The 22448-nt window shown below is 39.8% G+C and overlaps 1 protein-coding gene across 7 annotated transcripts in view; it reads left to right on the forward strand.

The window, feature by feature from the left end:
- The window catches only part of LOC124403123 (receptor-type tyrosine-protein phosphatase mu-like), a 226667-nt gene that overhangs the window by 47412 nt on the left and 156807 nt on the right, over positions 1-22448 (forward strand). For all 7 annotated transcript variants that reach the window (XM_046876725.1, XM_046876726.1, XM_046876727.1 and 4 more), the window contains exon 2: positions 5944-6066. In XM_046876725.1, the coding sequence (XP_046732681.1) occupies positions 5944-6066 (123 nt within the window). The remainder of the gene's footprint in view (positions 1-5943; positions 6067-22448) is intronic.

Genomic DNA, 22448 nt, shown 5'->3' on the forward strand with positions numbered 1-22448 from the left:
GGCTATTTTACTCTTTTCAGATGTTGTCCAGAGGTTGTATTTAGATTCATATTTATTTTTTGGGGGGGTCATTATTCAACATGCCAACCGTAGGCTCTGGCAGACAAACACTGCACACCAAATCTTGCCGTTTTACTGGAAATGAATATTGTATCCGGATTTAACCCCTAAGTGGGCGTGGCCTAAACAAGAACAAGAACAAAAAATATAAAACAAGTTTATATTTTTTTATTATTATTATTAGTTTACGATTGGTATTAAAATCCAAATGCACACCTGTAGACTCCTAGAAAAAAGTGATTCTCCTGATCATATCTGTAGAACATTACATTGTTCAGGACGACCCGTTATTTATATTCACTTACATCCTCCTAACATGTAGCCAGAGTCACTATTTAGTTGACTGTCAAGAGATCTTTAGCAAACAGTAACCAGTTGCAAATTTCACCAAGGGCACATATCTCGGCTTTGTTGCACACTTGTCAGGTACTGTTAGACTTTTTGATAGATTTTAATGGAACAAGATGCATTCAGGGACAGCCGACGGCTGGCAGACAGAAAAGGCAAGCAGGGAGATTCATATGAATGCGCGGATTCTTCCCGGCACCTTTTGTTATGATTTGCAGGAGTCGTCCCTGTTCGAGTCCCCGGAGGTAAAGTAGCGAAACAACGCACCGGCTTTTCATTTCAAGGACAAAAGACGGGACTCCATCCAAAACATGACCTGCTTATGGACACGCGCTCACCTAAGAGATCATGTTTTAAGACACGTGTACAAAGACATTTAATATTCCACATGAATTAATCGTATCAGGGGGCTGGGAGGGAACGATTACCACCAAGGACCTTTTTTATTTTATTTTTATTGATACAATCCATCAATAAATCAGTAACTGCTCTAAGCAATAAGGACAGAAGTGAAAGCAAGACTAAACAAACACCTGTATCGTGAGCGGAATGCCGAACGCGGGTGCTAATTCAATTTTCGTTCGGTTAATCTTAGCTAATTCAGTTTTATCTTCAATGTCTCGGCGTCCTTTTGAGTTCCATATTCGGCACACATTAAACGATATTACTCATGACACATTTGCGTTGACTATTTAATAACAAAACGGTCTGTGAGTGTGTCTTTGTTTTCTAGGTGGGACGTGGAAATTCAGGAGCATAATGACTGAACAAATTCCAGACCACACGACTCCTCAGCCCAGAATCAAAGATTGATGCGCATGGGAGCAAACGTACATTTGTTGAATGCATACCCAGATGATCAATAGGCTGACACAAAATCAGTGTTTGCCAACACATGCTGTGGGCCTCAGACAGACTTACACACACACACATGCACAAACACACATGCTAAGGGCTTCATGCTGCTCCGAGCACCTCATGTAGGGCAGAAAAGGCCTTTGAAAATATATAAAAGATAAGCGGCATGTGAAGTATTCAGCGGAGAGCTTTCAATGACAGCCACAGCTCTTCTCAGCGGAGCTGCCATGTTGGATGCTGCCAGCGTCCTCGTTTTCTTTGCATTTGTCTTTTTGATGTATTACGCTGCATATTAAACAGCATGCTAACCTGCTCCCGCTTTTTTCCAGAGCTGCATCATTCAGTGGGAAAAACAGGAAGGTTCATCTCTCAGAAAAACTGACACAAGTTGCATTTATCCCTCGCTCTGAGAAGCTGTTAAGGAAAAGCAGGAAGCTGGAAGAATGGCATGGCCTCCGAGTGTCACCATTGTTTATACTGATTCTCGGAATGGTTGTAGCGCCATAGTAATAAATACAAAATGCCAAGTGTGTACAATAGAGAACGATATGGTATTAGCGATCTCGTTGGTCTGAGCTAATTGGTACTTTTGGCACCGTGTTTTGCAAGCTCGGTTCGGATCTCCCTCGTGAAGCCATCTGAGCATCTGGATGCACAGCTGGGGCCACATAACCAGCCTAGTGACCCGGTGAACACACTCGGGGTCCTCATTAGGAGACAGAGAGGGATCTGTTGGCATGCCACTGACCGCTTCCTGTTAATTAGAGAAAGAATGATACCAGCAGCATCATTTAAAGTACATCATACGTAACCCTGGAGCCAACACTAAGATAGCTATTAGTTCTCATGCAAATTTGTGAAATTGACTCTTGTAAGAAGTGTCCTGCGTATCAGCAATCTTCAACACGGATATTTCATATGGCAGGAAGCTGTCAGGATAGTCTGAGGGCTGGAAAAAAGTGCCACTTGGTTTAAAGAATTTTATTTGTAAAGACGTCTGCACTGTTAATGAGACAGTCTTGCGAATATTAGCAGAGACATTAGATAGATCTCGTTTAATATACTGGTTACGCTTGGGTAGCATGAAAAGAGAAAAATGAAAACAGGCCAGAATGTGACAATTATGCAGATATTCAGCACATAGGAGTAAAACAAGAAGCATTTTTATGTTGGAAGTGGTAGATAGTGGTATAAGATGTTGCACTGCCGATCAGCAGGTTGTGAGGTCAATTTCCAGTACCGCTACTGGGTCCTTGAGCAAGACACTTAACCCTCAACTGCTCAGTTGTATGAATGTGATCATTGTAATCTGTATTCAATATTTAATTTAAAATAATAAACCAATCTAGTATTAGGATTAAATACATTTGAAATCAGAATAGATTCTCCACAATATTACTGGTAGTCATCTCTCATTTTCTGTCACAGACCGGCCCCCTATTAAAGAAAGTAAAGATTTTTTTGCCCTCACAGAGAGTTTGGGTACCCCTGTAGTAGACTATTGATATTAAATACAGTCCAAATCCATCCTTAAGGTTTTTAAGTTGCTTAGTAACTTCATGGATCTTATACTTACTTAATAAAGTAAGTGACGACAAAATCTAACTTCAAATCGCTGTAGTTAATAGTAATTAAACACATCAGGACATTCAGGAAAGCCGTCAATTTTAGTGTGTTATCTCTAGCTTTTGTTTTTGTCAGGCTGTGACACATGAATCCATCGTTGATAAGTTCTCCGTAACTGCATACCACAGACATGTTTCATTCCTTACCTAATACACGTAACCGAAAGCCTGATAAATCCAGCGGATTCAAAATCAGAAGACTTTAACTACTTTAACATTGCTGTCTGTGTCTCCAAGATATAAGAGCTTTTCAGGCTTCTTCCAGAGTCTCCTGACAGCCGTGTGAGAATATGACAACGAGGCCATTCTCCCGCCTTATCATTCTCTTTTTCACCGACACCTCCTTAACGCTCTCTCTCTATATCCAAGGCAGACAAGAAGCCTGAACCTATCAACAGACGGCAGACAATAGAGACGTATCAGTCAGCTATCAGCTAACAAGCTGGCTAACAACCAGCCATACCATAAAACCGAACCCCAGACAAAAAAAAAATCCTAATTATCTCCAAGTAATGGCTTCCACACAAAGACAAACACACACACAAACACATCGCATCTTAATGCAAGAATGTGCTTTGGACATCGAACGCACGCGTGCACAAGCTTACACAAAAGCCGAAGTACGCCATTAGACAGGCCGGGTGTCGATGATGATGCGAAAGAGAGCATGCTGGGGCTCATTTGCAGCCTCATTTGGCCATTTGCTTTAAATGTCATCTCTTAGATGAAGGCAGCAAAACAAAAAGTGCACGCACACACACACACACACACACACACACACACACACATATACACACACATATGCACACGCTTCAGCAAAGATTGTGTATCATGCTTTAGAGGTTATGATGGATTGGTCCTGGCGTGCTGATACACTGCTACTCTAAAGCTCTGGGAGGGTAAAAGCTCAATGTTTCGGACTTTTCTGAGATGATGCATGCGTTACAGTGCGCACTGGAGCAAGTGCCAGGCGGAGTATGAGTGCAACTGTATACATATGACAGATGGTATGAATATATCTGCTTCTGTGCTTGAGTGAGGCTCAGAATAAGGAGGTGGACGCAATCAAGCTGTGGCTCCTGTGCAGATTTATTACAGCCTCGTGTGTGTGGCTGTGTGTGGCCTCTTAAAATATTGATGCATTGCACCTTTGTTTTTCCATTTGCTGTAGAGAGTGCATAATGTTTCAGGCCTCTCTTAAGGTTGTTCAGAATGCACTTAGCGTGGAGATGCGAGAGGAAAAAGCCTTTCTCTGGATTTCTAAGTGACGCGGTTCAAATCACAATAATCGCCTGCACCTGTTCTCTGCTGCTCAACCGCTCACTTAAACCTGCTCTACAGATTAACATGCGCTCCTGTAATGGCTCATCGCAACACGCTAGCAAAACTTAAAGCAATCCTGCATTTGTCCTTGCATGTGCTGTAGAGCCTGAATACAGTATAGCGTATAGAGCATACAGTATAGAGTTAGTGGGTGGGATTAATTATGGAGAAATTGAACATTTTGTCCTCAATGTTGACGTATCAGAAGCAGGAAAAATGGCGAGTTTAACGACAAATTGTGACGTCTAGACGTCTGGGCCAGAGCATCTCCAAATCTGCAGCTCTTGTGGGATGTTCCTGGTCTACAGTGGTCAGTATCTACCAAATTGGTCCAAGGAAGGAACAGTGGTGAACCAGTGACAGGGTCATGGGTGGCCGAGTCTCACTGATGCACGTGAATAGCGAAGGCTAGCTCATGTGGACCGATCCAACAGGCGATCTCCTGTAGCTCAAACTGCTGAAGAAGTTAATGCTGTTAATGCTCGATGGGTCAGAACTGTTTTGTCAGCAAAAGGTGGACCAATACAACATGAGGCAGGTAGTCATCATTTTAAGCCTGATCCGGTATAATACATGAATTCAGTTATATTGAAAATGTTTTTCTTGGTAGGATGTCTGATTTATTTATTTTTTTGTGGAGAAGGAGGTGTATATTTAAAATGGTTGATGATGCAATCCTTGCAACCAAATTCGTGGGATTGTAGCTTCTTTTCTTATGTTTCCCGACTTCAGCACTCGCTTCAGCAGCGATACAAACGCCGTTGTCCGTAGTGTTGTGTCCGTTGCCATCTTGCCGGCACGAAATAGAGCTTGTTCGTTCTGACGAGAGAAAAGTGCTCAGTGTTTCTGCAGCCACTGTACAAAAGGAAAAATGAGAAAGGTGTGCATTTTGTTTATCATTTTTAATTTGGGGAGGAAAAAAAATTCAGTTACCGGACACGTTTTAATGTGCAAAAGCTGCGTCTTTTCAAACACACACTTTGTGTTCTAGACATTAATATTTCAGACTTGTTGGCTCTGTAAACAGGAGCATTTGTGGTTAAATGAGTAATCAGTGTCAGGATGACACAATGCAAAAACCGTGTTTTCTTCAGATCCTAGATAAGAGTCTGTGACAGTCTTGTGCAAAAAGAAAAAAAAATAGTCGTTCTCACTTTCTTCTCGAAGTCTTCCTTTTCTCAGGTGTCATTAAAATAATGGCGCCATAACTCAGAAGACGCACACACTTCACCGCATACGTGTGGTCACATCTTCATCAAGTCGCCGTGTCTGCGAATGCACGCGTGCGTCCCGCGGGAAGAATTAGGATAGATGAGAGCTAAACGTGAGATGATCGGCGAGGGAAGTTTGGTCTCATACCGGCGGAAAAATGAATCAAATTTATGCCCGATGGCGCGACAGGAGCACGCCGCTTAACGATGATGGAGTTTGGACACTTCATTTCTGTCATTGTGGAATTGGCCTGCCGTGCGCCTAATGATGGTAATATATGTTACTGTGCGCCTGGCGCACCCATCCCTCTCTCCATCTCACTTAAAGCCGCTCTCATTGTTTGGCAGATTGCATTATGAACACCCATATTAGAGGCAGGGAAGAGGAGGAGGTGGAGGAGGAGGAGGAGGAGGCAACAAATAGGGCGGGAGAACATACTTTATATGTTCATTTATTTGCAGGATGAGTTAATGGAAAGCGCTAGAGCGATATTAATTCCCTTTCTCTTCTGTCGCAGGCGATTGCAGCTTCGAGAAGCCGTTCGGGGCGTGCGGCTACAGCCAGGGACGAGATGACGACCTTGAGTGGGAACAGGCCAACACCAAAGAAAAGCCTTCTGCCAACCAGTGGATGCCTCCTGGTGAGTTTTCTACACAAACACACAAGACTCATAACTGAAATACCCACCCACGTGCATGTTCTTATAACTGCGTCTCCCTACACTCACACATACACATGTCCTTCAGTGCTTTGCACTGTATGTTTTAGATTACGGATATATATTTATTTAAATGGTACAGACTGAAATCCAAGCACTGAGGTGTTAAAGGAGCCAGTAGAGTACAACAAGTTTCTGCCAAGAATCTGCTTCCGAGCGGCCCAACAGAAAATTGTTCATCAGGGGATCATGAGTTAAAACCCTAACAATGCCACAGCTTCGGGTGCGTAGGAGGCAGTGGAGCAAAATTGTGTTCTCGGGCTGGGATAGACGGCACACTCTTACTCCCCTGTCAATCACAACTATACTAGACAATCGTGGGCGTCTATTAGTACATGAATTTGGAAGCGGGTCGTTAGAGCTGCCTGCGGGTGTATCATACTGACATGTGACACAGAAAGACAAGAAGACTCATAATCAAATAGCGAACATTAAAATGTAATCAAATCCACCAGTTCTGCCATTGTTCAAGATGCCCAGGTACGGACTTTATAGACAATAGTTGTTGTACCACAAAATGGATGTTTACGCTGCATTTCACATCATGTTGCATGGATTTATTGTTCCATAAAACGCTATCAAAGCCGTTTCTTAAGCTCACACATGCAGGGGACAGTGCTTAAAGAAATGATGCCACATCGAAAGGTTTAGAAGTAAATAAAAAACTGAGAATGACCCTAGCTGTCACTCTTTCCCTCTACTCCTGACTGCAGGTACAAATGAATTAATGGCTTTGAAATAAAATCACCGCTTCCCGCATCAGCAGCTTCTCACATCCGTATCGGTGTCTCAGCCAGACGATGGGACGAAGTATATAAGTTGTGAATTGAATTTTCATTTTAAAAGCTGTTAAATTGTTACAATTATTTGTCGATCGGCAGCATTAAAAGTGTCTATCACCGCATCTCGTCCATCTGCGTTTTTCTTTAACGCGCTCTTCCTCACGCTCTTCACTGTTCTATCGATGGATTTTCACTTGATTCGAGACGCAGAGCAGAGACACCACTGTCAGCACCTGCAGGATTAAATCCGAACTGAACTATTTTTTTCCCCCACATCATCACAATGATAGCACTCTAATTGAATGAGCATTCTTCTGCTTTAACATCAAAAAGATACACACAATGCACACAGACACACACACACACACACACACACACACACACACACACACACCGCACCATGGATAGTGTGTCCATCTACATTTCCTTCTCCTCCCTCGCTCTTTTCTCCTTTTCTCCCTCAGTGACAAGTCACTTGAGCATGAGCCATAGAATTTAATAAGAGGTCTGCACTAATTCTGCGGTGCCTTTTGTGTTGTATTGAAGTGTGTGTGTAAGAGAGAGAGAGACAGAGATACAGAGAGGGAGTCTTTTGTGTGTGTGTTCAATGAGGATGATTGCAACTCAGGAGAAATGAGCGGACGAAGCGAAACACATTTACTTTGTTGGAATTGATCTCTGTGTCTCTGTGTTTGCTTATATATATATATATATATATATATATATATATATATATATATATATATATATATATATATATATATATATACTGTATGTGTGTGTAAAGAGAGAAAGGATAAAATGCTACCCAGGGCCCGGTTCTGACCTGTCGATGGACTTTTTCTCTCTATGTAGCATCTCCAAGTTGAATCATTTGTCTACAAGCTCCCATTTGCATGAGAATGCGCTTAAGTCGTCCCCTCAGGCAGTGCTTTTACAAGTTCTACTTCTACGCTACCTCTTAAAGGGAGATAATTAGCAGTTTTTCGGCTCTCGAAGAACATCTTAAGTACCAGTCAACGCACTGATCCGCCTTTCAGCACAGTGTACGCCGTCTCTAATTCCTTCCACATGAAGGATGTACGTTTTATTTCGTTTCCTTCCTGTAATAGGCCTCATGTTTACATGAATCACATGCACCATGGCCACAGATGGCAAAGCACACACAAACACGCCAACTTAATTCGGTCACTTCTCTACGAGCATATTGAGCGTATTATCATGAATTAGAAACAAGTCATGCTGGCATAAACACCGACTACTGACTATTCAATGTGAAACGTGGTCGCGGGTGACGCCTTTAATAAACAAGATACCCACGTTCCCAAACACACACATGCAGACATGTGAAATCAGAGATGCCCAAGTCCGGCAGTGAGATTAGTTACCTATGGCAGCATGCAGCTGTCTAGCCTTTTCATGATTGGAGCAGGAGGAGTAAGAAACCACTGCACATGTCTGTTTACCCAACATGCCTGTGTTTGGCTGCTTAAAGTTAAATGTGCCCTGAAGGAGCTCTCATATTTACAGATCAAAGCGAGTTGAGCGCCAATCAATCACCCGGCACCAAATAGATTCTCTTGTGTTACAGAAGGCGCATCCATAGCAGCCGTATCGATCGACTCGAAAGTCAGTACGATTCGCTTATTAAAACGCTCCAAAAAATATTTTTCGAATTTGGGTGAATCATGACAGCGAAAGACTCGTCTCTGGTAGCAAACGGTGTTGCGGACTAACAACCATAGCAGCAAAATAAACAAATAAAAAAACCTTTGTGTGCTCTACAATCCCTTTATCAGTCACAGCAAGTTGCTTGTGCTTTTAAATTGAAATGAAACAGTCACGAATGATGCAGGCTGACTTTGCATTTTCACCTGCTAACGCTTGACTTGCCAAGATGTAGTGGGAGTAAATCAAAAACACGACTTTTTCCTGTTATAATCTGTGGGGTTTTTTTTGCGTTTGTTTAAAGCAACAGGAAACAGTCACCAGACTTGCAGTGTCCCGTTGCTCTTTATTGGGGGGAGGAGGAGGGAAAAAAGATGCAGTTTGTCATGAAGTGTTAATGATTCCTTTCCATAAAATTCCTATCCATGTGTACTGTATGGAGAAGCCTTCATTTCACTTCATTTTTTTGTATAGCAATTTTAACAATGGACATTGTTTTAGAGCAGCTTTACAGAGATAAAGCAGATATACAGTTGTATAAAAGATTGTTTTTGCCTATAATTTTGTTCCTTATAATTGTAAGTTTGTATCTAATGAGGGAACCAGTGGCGACTGTGGCACGGACAAACTCCTCACCTGGCATGAGGAAAAAACCTTGAGAGGAACCAGAGTCAATCTAATGTCCATTCATTACAGTTCCATCATTGTTGAGGTGTAATATTCAGTGACTATGCATGGCAACCAGGGCCATTATAGTAGACTGTTGATATTAATTAAAGTCCAGATCCATCCTCAAAGTTCATGAGTTGATCAATAACATCACGGATCTATAGGGCGTCAGGATGATGTGGGCAGACCTGAAGAGAAGAAAGGGACAGGAACACTGGTCACTAGGACACTACATGGACAAAAGTATTCGGACACCTGACTTTTCCAGCCATATAGTATGTGGTTCTTTTCCAAAACTGTTACCACAAAGTTGAAGGCTCACAATTGTATTGGACGTCTTTGGATGTGAAACTTGAACTAGGAGACCTAAACCTGTTTCAGCATGTGCACAAAGCCAGCTCCATAAAGATCTGCTTTCCATGGGTTGGAGTGGAAGATCTTCTGTGATAGAGCTCTGACCCTATTGAACACCTTAAGGATAAACTGGAATGCTGACTGCTCCCCAACCTCCTCGCATCATCTACATCAGTACTGAAGCACACCAAAATCTAGAGGAACATCTAGAGGAAAGAAAAGGGATAACAGGGAGAGGCAAATAAGGATTGTTAAGCATTCTGATTGTCTTATAAATGTTTAAAGACACTGTACAGTGTGATCAGGGTGCAGGCACCTTTCACCCTCCCAAAATGGCAAATGGTTATAATAAGGGTGTGGTTGTGACACTATATCAATAATAAATGGTTGTTATAATAATAACCTGTTTAAAATCCAATTGAATAAAATGTATTCAGTTTGAACAACCAAATTTGAGAATTGAACAGTGATTTGGTTGAAAAGTGTTCAATCTTTTGATATTTTCTTAGAATACTTCTCAGCTTGCACATTTGAAGCTTATGTAAGTGCACATTGCATATATTTAGCTTTTTTCACCATAACCCAGAAAAATGAGAAGTCCTGAAAAGAGCTTAGAAGAAATGAAGTCCTTTCTGACCTCAAAGCAGAGCCAGTTATGATCTCATGATGAACCTGTGCACTGATAGATGGAGCAGAGTTTGAGCTAGCGTAGCCGAATTTCTCAAAGCTCCTTGAAATTGTTTAGAAGCAAACATGAAGCATAACATCTGCTTTGTAACTTCTACAATACACCCAAAACTTTTTAATGGACCCTGGAAAGCAAGGAAAAAACGTATACACATATCACAAAACATATTTAGTTAACGTGTAATTTTGGTTAGATCTTTGTTTAATCTTTTGAGATTTTTCTTTGTGTCTCTATCATTGGTTTGGTATCCTATTGTGTTCACCTGTTCTATGTTCCTTTCTCCATTAGTCTAGTCTTGTATTCCATGCTTTTTTAACTTATAATTTGCATTTGGAAGAGTTTTAGTTCTTTTTTTGGAGATTGCCTGCTTGTGCAACTTGAACTATGACAACAATCCTCCACACTGAAACCCACAGCTCATACAAAAACGTTATACCTTGTCAGCATCTTCACATCATTTTCCTCTCTGTCACTTTTCTCTGTCATGAATTCCATCCACTGATGTAGAGCCCACTGACTAACAGCAGACCTATCAAATTTAAAAGACTGAAAGGATCTGCTGTGTGTGTGTTATCTCAACCAGAGGACATAAATGTTATCTAGAGCCGAAGTAGGTACTTGAAGCATTTCACATTTTGTACAGTTGTGAAAATCACAACCCATCATTGAAAATGTTATTACGTCTATGAATAATGATAGTTTTAATATAAAATGATTTTGTGGATTCTACCTGACTCCTAATAAATATCTATAATACACTATATGGACAAAAGTTTTTGAACACCTGAACATAAGTTCCAAATTTTCCCAATATGCTGTCATAATAACCTGCACTCTTCTGTGTGCTTGTTGAGATGTGTGCTCATTCAGCCACAAGGGCATTAGTAAAGCCAGGACCTTATGTAGGGTGAGGAGGCCTGGTCAGAGCTCTATAGCAAGCCACTATACAAGATCTGTCACTCCAATCCATGTAAAACATACATTATATAGACAAAACTACTCGGACACCTGACGTTTCCATTCATACTAGTGGTTCTTCTTCAACTGTTACCACAATGTTGAAGTCACACAATTTTATAGGATGTCTTTGGATGTGGTATTGTAGACCCTTACCTTTTCCAGCATGACAATACTCCTGTGCACAAAGAAAACTCCATGAAAATATGGAATGAAAGATCTCCTGCTATAGAGCTACCTGGAACACTGACTGCTCCCCAGGCCTCCTCATATCATCTACATTAGTATCTCACTTTACTAACACCCTTGTGGCTGAATAAAATCTCACAAATTTCCAAAAGCACACTCTAAAATCTAGTGGAACATCTTCCCAGGAGAGTGAAGGTTATTTTAAGAGCAAATGGAAACAAAATGTGAAATGGGATGTTTAAAAAACACGTGCCACGGTCTTTGTCTATATAGTGTATCTCCATGCACAGGGTCATGCTGGAACAGGTTTGTGTCTCCTAGTTCAAGTGATGGGAAAATGTAATGCTACAGCATCCTGTACAACCGTGTGCTGTACAACCATGTAACTTTGTGGTTACAGTTTGGGGTAGAACCACATATGGCTGGTAAAGTCAGGGGTCTCGTGTAGTGTATTATTGCACATGGATGCTTTTCTAATTAAAGAGAAAAAATAGTTGTTGTTTTTTTTTTTTTTGTTAAATGAATTCTCGCTTGGTTTGCGATTCTTTTATAGTCAATTGTAAAACTTTTAATTGTATTCTATATACTGTAAGTATTTCTCTTTTAAGGGTATTTCACAACAGAGTTATTTTCAAACATTCCTCTAACACACCTTCTAATTGTGTTCATGTTCATCGATTTGGGACTCATTTCGAAGGCCAAGTCAGTGCTCCAGCAGACTAATTTAGTGAAAGTAGTCGTGCTTGCAAGATGATTGGTCCCGTTGCCGCTGAAAAAGCCTATTAATTAAAAGTTGTGTGGGTTAACAGTAAAAGCAAATAAAACAAATTAATCGAACACATAGCAAATACTTTTTTGAAATCCAGCCGCGGGTGAAAGAGTTGCGTTTCTATGTGAAAGTCCTGCTGGGATCTGACCTCACTCTAAAACGCAATCGGTAATGAACTCCAATTGATAAAAGGATTTCTTACTTCAGAACAAAGGCTTAAGCAGGCCCTCAAGTATTTCTCTCTTCATCGCTTCCCTCCATGCAGTTTGTCTTTATACCTCTGCTTTACCCTTTTGCTTTAGAGAGTAGCAGACTGGCAGGAGCAGTGCTGTGGGTCCCCAAAGTAGTCTTGTGGGAAATAATAGGCAGGGCACGACAGAACAGGGGTCTTCCAGCCTAGATTAATTTTCCACCCACGCTCTATTATGCTAAATACTATATCAGTCTTTGCTTAGCCTGAATGCCTTATTGTCTGGGGTTGCAAATGACTATGCTAAAATATCTGTGCAAGCAGGAAAAAAATCAGCATCTAGTTAAAATGGAGAGTTTCATTACTCGAGGTGTTAAGGCAGGAGAGGGGTGCGTTTATTTTTCTGCAAGAACTGCAACAAATAATCACATACATACATTATACAGTGTTGACAAAAGTATTGGGACACTTGACTTTTCCATCTATATTTCATTTACTTGAACTCGAAGATCCAAACCTGTTCCAGCATGTCATTCATGAAGATCTGCTTTACATGGATTGGAGAGGAAGATCTTGAGTGGCCTGCTGAAGAGCTCTGACCTCAGCCGTATTGAACACCTTTGGGATGAATTGGAACGCACCCTCCTCGCTTCACCTACATCAGTACCTGACTTTACTAACACCCTTGTGACTGAATAAAATCTCACAAATCTCTATTATATATAATATAATCTCTAAGGAACATCTTCCGTGAAGAGTGAAGGTTATTATGGCAGCTATTGGGGACTAAATGTAAAAAATGTAAAACTTTTGTCTATATCATTTATTATACCTATTTATCGGAGCCAAGTAGAATCCAGAGAATTAATTTTTTATTAAAACTTTTGTTATTTATAAAAGTAATTACTTTTATAAACAAGTTGGTTCTAATTTGGTGGATGTTCAAAAAGCACATATGGATCCAAAGGAATTTGTAAACACCATTTTGCCAAAAGTATTGGGTCACCTGGTCTGTGTGTGGTATGTGATTTTTCTGCATCACATTCCACATTCAGTCCCAAATTGCTCTTATAATTTCCTCTACTCTTCTGGGAAGATGTTCCACTACACGTTTGAGTGTGCTTGTGGATATTTTTTGTTCATTGACCAAAGTCAGGTATTAATGTAAGTAAGATGGGGCCTAGGGTACAGTCAGTGTACCAATTGATCCCGAAGGTGTTTAGTAGGGATGAGATCAGAGCTCTAAAAGTGGCCACTCAAGATCTTTCTTTCCAAACCATGTAAAGCATATCTTCATGGAGCTTGCTTTATGCACAGGGGCATTGCCATGCTAGAACAGGTTTGCGTCCAAGTACAATTGTGTACCTCCAGCTTTGTGGTAAAAGTTTAGAGAAGAACCACATATGGCAGGAAAGATCAGGTGTTTCTTAAACTTTTGGCAATATAGTGTTTATTGCACCAGATCTACATGACGCATTTTAACAATTGCAACATCTCTCTTATTATTAAAACAGTTTTATTTATTTATTTATTTTTTTATCTTTTGTTTTAATGAAGTGCTTCTCATTTATTTTTTATTTTATTCTTTTCCAAACCAGATGTTACCATGTTTTGGTATGTGCCACCCAAAAATCTGGAATATTCTCTTCTCAAGATCAAAAGTCATTATTTTAATGAAGTCTCGACTCTGAATGAGTTGTGTTCATTTTCTCAGCCTCATTAACTGAATTAAGCACTCTACATAATGCTTTACTTTACCCCCGTCTGTGCATTCATAAGTCGCTGGCATTGTCATTCCAAAGGGAAGCAAAGCATGTGAGGAAGCTGGACTGAAGGACATAAGACATTTCAATCACATCAGCCAGACATGAAAACTGCTAAAACGGGAAGGTGCAACCATGGTGAAAATAAACTAATTGGATTCTGTGTGCTTTGAGGAAACACTTTGTACTGGGGAAAGTCAAAGAGGTGAAGAATGACCCTCTTATATGATTATAGGGCAAGTAACAAAACAAGAGCCATATTTCTTTACCTGGTAGGAGCTCATGATTACAAGCAGCAATGCGTTTTTATAAAAAGAAAGAAACAAACAAAAAAAAGACACACTGGTGTATCAATAACCAGATATTAAACAGCTCAGCCATGGAGGACAAAAGCAGTTGACAGAAACATTATGAGATCTGTAAACAAAAAATCCAAATAAAATAAAATAAAAAACCCAGAATGTGGAGAAAGAAAGGATCTGCTCATCATCTTACCGGTCAAGCACAGTGGACGTGGTGTCACGGCTTGGGCTTGCATGACTGCTTCTGGAACAGGCTCAATAATCTTTATTGATGATGTATCTCAGGATGGGAGCAACAAAATGAATTCAGAGGCCTTTAGAATCATTCTGTCTGACAATTTACAGAGAAAAGCATTTAATCTAATTGGAGGAACTTCATCATGAAGCAAATGATCCAAAAACACACTTTCAACACAATGAAAAACTTCATCAGGAAGGTTTCTGAATAGCCAAGTCATTACCCAGACCAACCCGATTGAGCAGCGTTTCTTGATGAGGAGACTAAAATGAGAAAAACAAACAACAAATGGATGAAGCTGCAATGCATGTCTGGGAAAGCAGCACAAAAGAAGGGTTCAACAGTTGGTGATGTCAGTGGGTCAGTAGTTTGAGCAAGCAGGAGATGTGCAACCACATATTTACTTATTTAACTTAATTACCTTATTTTTTTATTTATTATCTTAATTTACTGTTCCTACATTATCGCTCACTTGTGGAGCACATCTAGGCATAAATATCATTTTCAAAACCCAAAATAACTCCAGTGTAGAGCAAAGGCAAAACAACTGATGCTTTACTGGATTCTGATGAAACTGTCACTGTGTGACAAATTTTATTAACCATTCATCATACTACTTTTAAGGATCAAACCATTTACATCTTCAGAGGGAGTTTTTTTTTTTGACTAGACGTTTGCTGGGACCAAACAATACAAACCAACAAAGCTGTGTGAGTGTGTAGTGGGTTTTCCTCAGACACTAGCTACAAATCCCGAGCCATCTACAGGTTAAGGCAACTCCAGTTGTGTCCGACCTCATAAAGATTGCGGACCTTCCAGGAGAAGGTGTACAGATGTACCGGCTCCAGTTGGATCCCACTTAATGAAGATTTCGAACCCTGGATTTTGAGGATCAACAACCTCTTAATCAATACTCAAAATAACGTTCTACAAATGTTATTTCTCCATCACTGAACACTTCATTAATGGAGGAGTTCATGTTGAATCTGTAATGATCTCAGATGTTGAGCTAGTTTACAGTATGTTGCTCAGGAGCACCTGGAGCTTCACAACTCCAAATGACTGTATTAGACTGCAGAAAGGACATTAGTCATAATCACACACTCCAGTGCTCACGATATTTCTCACTCTCCAGTATTTGTAATGTTTTAATGATTTATCATCACACTCTTGGTGTCACCCAAACGAGGATGGGTTACGCTAACTCATACCATATAACATTTACATTTGCAGCATTTGGCAGACTCCCTTATCCAGAGCGACTCACAGTTGAGGGTTAGGGCCTTGCTCAAGGGCCCAGCAGTGGCAGATTGGTAGTGCTGGGATTTGAACTTATAACCTTCCAATCCACAGTCCAATGCCTTAACTACCGAGCTACAAACTCCCCTGTATTATAAGGTAGTTTTTTCTTGCCACAGTCGCCTCAGGTTTCCTCATTAGGAATAAATACACATAAATTTAAATATAATTTAATTTTGTACTTACATTCTGTAAAGCTGCTTTAAGACAATATCCATTGTGACAGCTTTGGTAAAATTTCGGTACGTTTAGGGGGAAGAAATTCAAAACATAAAATTGCTTGTTATTAACGCAGTTTATTATTAATATTAATTATCATTATTAACATTAATGGTTTGCATTTTAAAACAATTTTAAATTATATATAAATATATATATATATATTCCAAATAATGTATGTAAGGCCACATCAATGGGTTGTAATATTAAGGTCATATTAATGGTTGAGAATGTGGGAATGTAGTGGACACAAGTTGCACTACACAGTGCAAGAACTGTATTTATTTATCTTCAGTAACTGCTTTATCATAGTCAGAGATGCTGTAATTTAATGTGTAATATGTCCTTTGGAAACATTGCAGGAGCATTGTGGAACATTGTGGAAGGGATCGCGCAGACTTTCAGTGCATGGATGGTCAAACATTTAGTGAAATTGGGCAGAATTGCTGAAAATGATTATCAAAGCGTGGGACAGGGATTGGCCAGAAATAATCTAGGTGTGGGATTAAGAAATGGTCCCACAACACGTCTTATTGTCTTCGTCCTGTGTGATTCTAAATATAGGTTCTATATTTCATTCCTAATTTCATACCTATCTGCAATAATTGATTCAGTAAAAAACACTGACCTAGACTGAAATAAAGGCCACATCAAAGACATGAAGATGTCAGTCAAGTAGGCGTTTAGTAGTAGCAGGTTTTTCCATTTTTAAAAAATCTCCAAAATTTCCAGGATTTACACTTGATTATGATTTTCATGCCATTCCAGTTATGAAATGAAACGAGTGAGTGATGATCTAATAATATAGTGACACATCTAATAAAGCCAATGAGCGGAAAGCTAAGCATGATGGGAGTCACATATAAAAATGTTTTGGATTCACTAAATTCTATACAAGCATTCCTTCACCACGTATGAGCAAGTGGATGAAGGAGAAATGATTTGCCATCAGCGAGTCATAGAACCCTTTGTTTTCATCAGAGTGCTGCACAAAACTTAATCATCAGTGTTATTTCCCTCCTATTCTTTTTTCATTAGAAAGAGTGGAGAGGGAGAAAAGCTCTGAAGAGGCCTGAGGGAAAATTGAGTTGAGGCCACGTCTCCTCACGGTGTCTGCCTAACCTCACAGTGAGAGTATTTTTGATTGGTGGCAAAATGTGAGAATAGCCTTGTCTTCATTGACATTTCGGAGCGGCAAGCAAGCTTTTCCCCGTTTGTGACCTCTCTCGGTTTTATTAATAAATGAGACCTGGAGGTTTTTCGGTCCAAAGAGTGGCCCTTCATCTTGATTTCCAACCTCATAATGATTTTCACAGGGTTCAGGACCTGAACCGGAGTGAAATAATGAGTGGCAGTCATTACTGCAAATTATATTCCTTATTCCATCCAAGGCTAAAGCCACAATGAATTGAAATATCCCCAAAGTCCAAACCTTATAGACTTTTATGATTAATACCAGATAAATTTGACTTTGCCATAGACTTGATCTGGTGTTTCTGCATACTCTCGCTGGCAAACATTTCTCCAGAATGCAGAATATTTGTTTCTGACTGCTCAGCTATACGCTGATGAAAAATGAAACAGAATTGTTTCCCCCCTGGGCTGAGTTTGATCAATATGTTTTGTTTGGTTTTAATTATTCATCCCATTCTTAGCTTTTTCCATTGTGTACTTTATATTGTTGTGAATTATTGTTTTTTTTTTTCGTCCAGTATCCAGTTTTCAAAGTAATGAAGAGAAATTACAAAAATCCATTTGAAGCACTCAGGAGAGTGGAAATTGAGCGTAAACTAAAAGGACTATGCTAAGATCATAAATGTAGCCTAAAGCTGTATTCGTGCTGTTTGTGGGAAATGTGACACTCCTTCTACAAATGTGTTTCGAAATGTTTCTCTATGATAAGGCATTGCCTGGTATATTGCATTTTATTTATTTGTTTTATCTTCAGAATTGCACCTACCTAAAATATAGTGCAGATTTTGCCACAAATATTGTGAAACCAAATTAAGGCTGAAATTTTAATTCGAATAAGGAGAATTGGATGCTGAATTAGAGCAAGCGGAGAAAATCTACGTATGGAACCCATAGCAGTAGTTACTAAGGGGGTTGCATCTAAACTGGTTTGCTGAAGGCTGACTGTATGTAGGACAATGGGCCCCTTTAGCAAGCAAGGCTTAGAGCTAAGGGCCTCGGGAGGCAGGTCTGTTTCTACAGGTGGCACAAAAGATGACAGTTTTACTAATGGCATTATAATGTACACTTTAATCAAGGATTATGGACTCTGGAGGTCCAAACAGGTCCCTTAAATAAGCAAGGCATGGACCTCAGGAGGCACAGCTAGTTTTATAAGAGACACATAAAAAAACTTCTCCACAGGCATTTAAGCAAAGATGTACTTTGAAGAGCCAAACAGGGTATTTAAACAGCCATGGCTTGGACTTCAGGGTCATCAGAAGGCAAGTTTGAGTCTACAGGAGGCACTTCAGAAGAAAATTCCACCAAAAGGAATATTTAAAAAAAAAAAAGATAGACTTTGAAGAGTCAAACAGAATTTAAATTAAGAAGATTGAATCTGCCGATCCAAACGGGACGCTTAAGCAAGCAAGGGTCAGACCTCAGGGCTTCAGAAGGCACGGCTGATTATACAGGAGGCACAGCAAAAGAAATCCCCATCGAAGGCTCGTACACCTTTAGCAAAGACGATGGACATTTCAAGTTTATTGGAAACCTTAAACAGGTAAGGCCTGGACCTCAGGGTCAGCAGGAGTCTTGGCTGATTCTATTGCTGTCATGAGAACGTTGAAAAATACCTTTAGGAATAAATATAGACTCGGTTGGAAGATGCCCCCAAGGTCTCTTATTCCCCATTTTACAATTAGTCTCTCAGTGTTTTCCACTCATTACCACTCAATACATTGATTGGACGGGTCTTTTTTTTTTCTTTTTTCATTGGGAATCATTATTGGAGCTGGTGTATGCTTTTAAGATTTTTTATTGTATGCTGTTAGTTTGTTTAAAAAAAAAGGTTGGTCTTCAACCTGCTTACAGAGGGCACACTAAATATCGTGTAACTACTTGGTCGAAGATTTCATTTTTTTAACTGAGAAACAGAAGCAGTTCTGAGAGAGAGAGAGAGAGAGAGTTCTCTTTTTGGTAGATGGATAAAAGTGTCTTCTTTTTTTTGCATTTGAGAAGTGATAGGAAACAGGACAGGATGAGAATGGACATGACACCATTCCTGTAATTACAGCCATTGCTGACTTTCAGGACTGATTTGTGGCATAATCAGTTCCAAGTTTGATTATACCCCATGCTACAGCAACGCACCTGTCTCATATTTTATTCAAATTGCTCCCTGAAATATGTATTTCCCCTAAAATCAGGCTTTCTTGTTTATCACAGTGACTGAACAGAGAAATAGACATGATTTTTTTTTTCCTGAAAGCAAACTATATAAGTCATGTCAGTCACTTCAGCGTGCAATGAATTCCTTTAATATGAGGAAACATTGGATATAAAGCTTTGTGAACAGAGTTCTGTTCTATCTCTTTAAGTATCTTTTCTTTAGTACTGTATAGGGCTCTTATTCAGAACTTCTTATAAAAAAACTCCAGTTTCAGTGTAGATTTAATGAGAATTTTTCCCTGTGCTGTTTTGCATGATGCTCATGAGCAAGTTTGCGTGTTCAAAAGGCTTTTTTAAGCGCATGTTTTTAATTAGCTGTGACATTAGTCTGACAAGCCCACCCAGCAGTGCAGTCAAGATCTTAATGAAGCCTCAGATGCCTTGTTTCCTAAGGAAAAAAAGAAAAAAGAAACCTCCAGCATCACCCAAGCAGCAAGCACAGAGTGCGCAAGTCTGCAGCAGGGGCCACTGGGTAAATTAGTGTAACCATGGCAGACCACAGGTAATGGTCACACCTTGTCAGAGCTGCCGGTGCTTTGTCACGCACATGGCCACTGTGTGTTAACTCCGAATAAGAGCTGTGTTTAATAGTCTAGGCAAAGCTTCCTATTCCGTTCTGTTTTGTCCTTTGAGTGTAGCTTTTGTATTCATAAAGCCAGTGTTTTATATGTGGATCTTTTATGAATTCCCTATATTATACATTAATTCTGTATTCTATAGACCTTGATGGTCAGTATTGCTAACGGCGTCTTTCACCGCCTATGATCTTTATATATGAAGGTCATAATTTCGCCTCCTAGTAGCAGCCATTTTGCATTTATTATTTTGCTCAATTGTTTTGCGTGAGCATCCTGTCCTTTAAGATGTGCCTCATGAGTCATGTACACAAGGGCTGAGCAAATATTCCTAGCCAGGGCAGGGAGATTATGTGTCAGGGCTATTAGTTTTCTTATTTTATTCATAGCTGCACTGCGGACAAGCAGGCTCAGTAGCTTATTGTACACCAGGTCTTTTCTTCTCTCGTTCACCAACCAGAGATAGAACTCATTTTTAACTTCTGAACAACAAAGGTTTTTTATTTGGGCATCTATATTAAATCTATCTATCTATCTATCTATCTATCTATCTATCTATCTATCTATCTATCTATCTATCTATCTATCTATCTCTCTTTTCTCTCTCTCTCTCTCTCTCTCTCTCTCTCTCTCTCTCTCTCTATATATATATATATATATATATATATATATATATATGCAATTCTAATTTTGGATTGCACTGCATGTTGCACTACACAGATCTGTTTTTACTAATTGGATTAATTGTCTCGCATGGATAATAAGGAAGCTCATAGGATTGTGTGGAATATCATTTCCAAATCCGGAACATGCGGGTTTAAGCTCAGAAAAAAACAACATCATATTACTCTCCTGGTAATATGGCACACAGATACATTATGTGGACAAAAGCATATGTGGTTCTCGTCAACAAGCACACTCCAAAATCTAGTGGAACATCTTCCCAGAAGAGTGGGGGGAATTATAAGAGCGAATATGGACTACATGTGGGAAAAAAAGCACATACCTTACTTATGACCAGGTGTCCGCAAACTTTCGGCAATATAGTATATGTTGTAGTTTTTATGTGAGATCTGAAAGCATAGTTTTACTTTCAATGGAATCAACACTACCTTTAATTTCTGCAGCTGTTTGAGTTTCTGTTACTCACAAACTTAATAAAGCATATGAACAAAACATGAACCTGGGCAGATTTTACATGGGAAGTTTTTCCGAGGGAACTCATTAAGGTTTTGTTTGTGCTGATTAATGTGAATGTTAAAAATCTACATTAAATAGGGAGTTTCACAATACAGCTTTACTGGTCATTTGTTGGGGTATGAACATTTTAGTGAGCTACCGTAATTAGCTGTGACATTAGTCTGACAAGCCCACCCAGCAGTGCAGTCAAGATCTTAATGAAGCCTCAGATGCCTTGTTTCCTAAGGAAAAAGAAAAAGAAACCTCCAGCATCACCCAAGCAGCAAGCACAGAGTGCGCAAGTCTGCAGCAGGGGCCACTGGGTAAATTAGTGTAACCATGGCAGACCACAGGTAATGGTCACACCTTGTCAGAGCTGCCGGTGCTTTGTCACGCACATGGCCACTGTGTGTTAACTCCGAATAAGAGCTGTGTTTAATAGTCTAGGCAAAGCTTCCTATTCCGTTCTGTTTTGTCCTTTGAGTGTAGCTTTTGTATTCATAAAGCCAGTGTTTTATATGTGGATCTTTTATGAATTCTATATTATACATTAATTCTGTATTCTATAGACCTTGATGGTCAGTATTGCTAACGGCGTCTTTCACCGCCTATGATCTTTATATATGAAGGTCATAATTTCGCCTCCTAGTAGCAGCCATTTTGCATTTATTATTTTGCTCAATTGTTTTGCGTGAGCATCCTGTCCTTTAAGATGTGCCTCATGAGTCATGTACACAAGGGCTGAGCAAATATTCCTAGCCAGGGCAGGGAGATTATGTGTCAGGGCTATTAGTTTTCTTATTTTATTCATAGCTGCACTGCGGACAAGCAGGCTCAGTAGCTTATTGTACACCAGGTCTTTTCTTCTCGTTCACCAACCAGAGATAGAACTCATTTTAACTTCTGAACAACAAAGGTTTTTATTTGGGCATCTATATTAAATCTATCTATCTATCTATCTATCTATCTATCTATCTATCTATCTATCTATCTATCTATCTATCTATCTATCTCTCTTTTCTCTCTCTCTCTCTCTCTCTCTCTCTCTCTCTCTCTCT

Source organism: Silurus meridionalis, chromosome 20, assembly GCF_014805685.1.
Source record: "Silurus meridionalis isolate SWU-2019-XX chromosome 20, ASM1480568v1, whole genome shotgun sequence".
NCBI classification, from domain to species: domain Eukaryota; kingdom Metazoa; phylum Chordata; class Actinopteri; order Siluriformes; family Siluridae; genus Silurus; species Silurus meridionalis.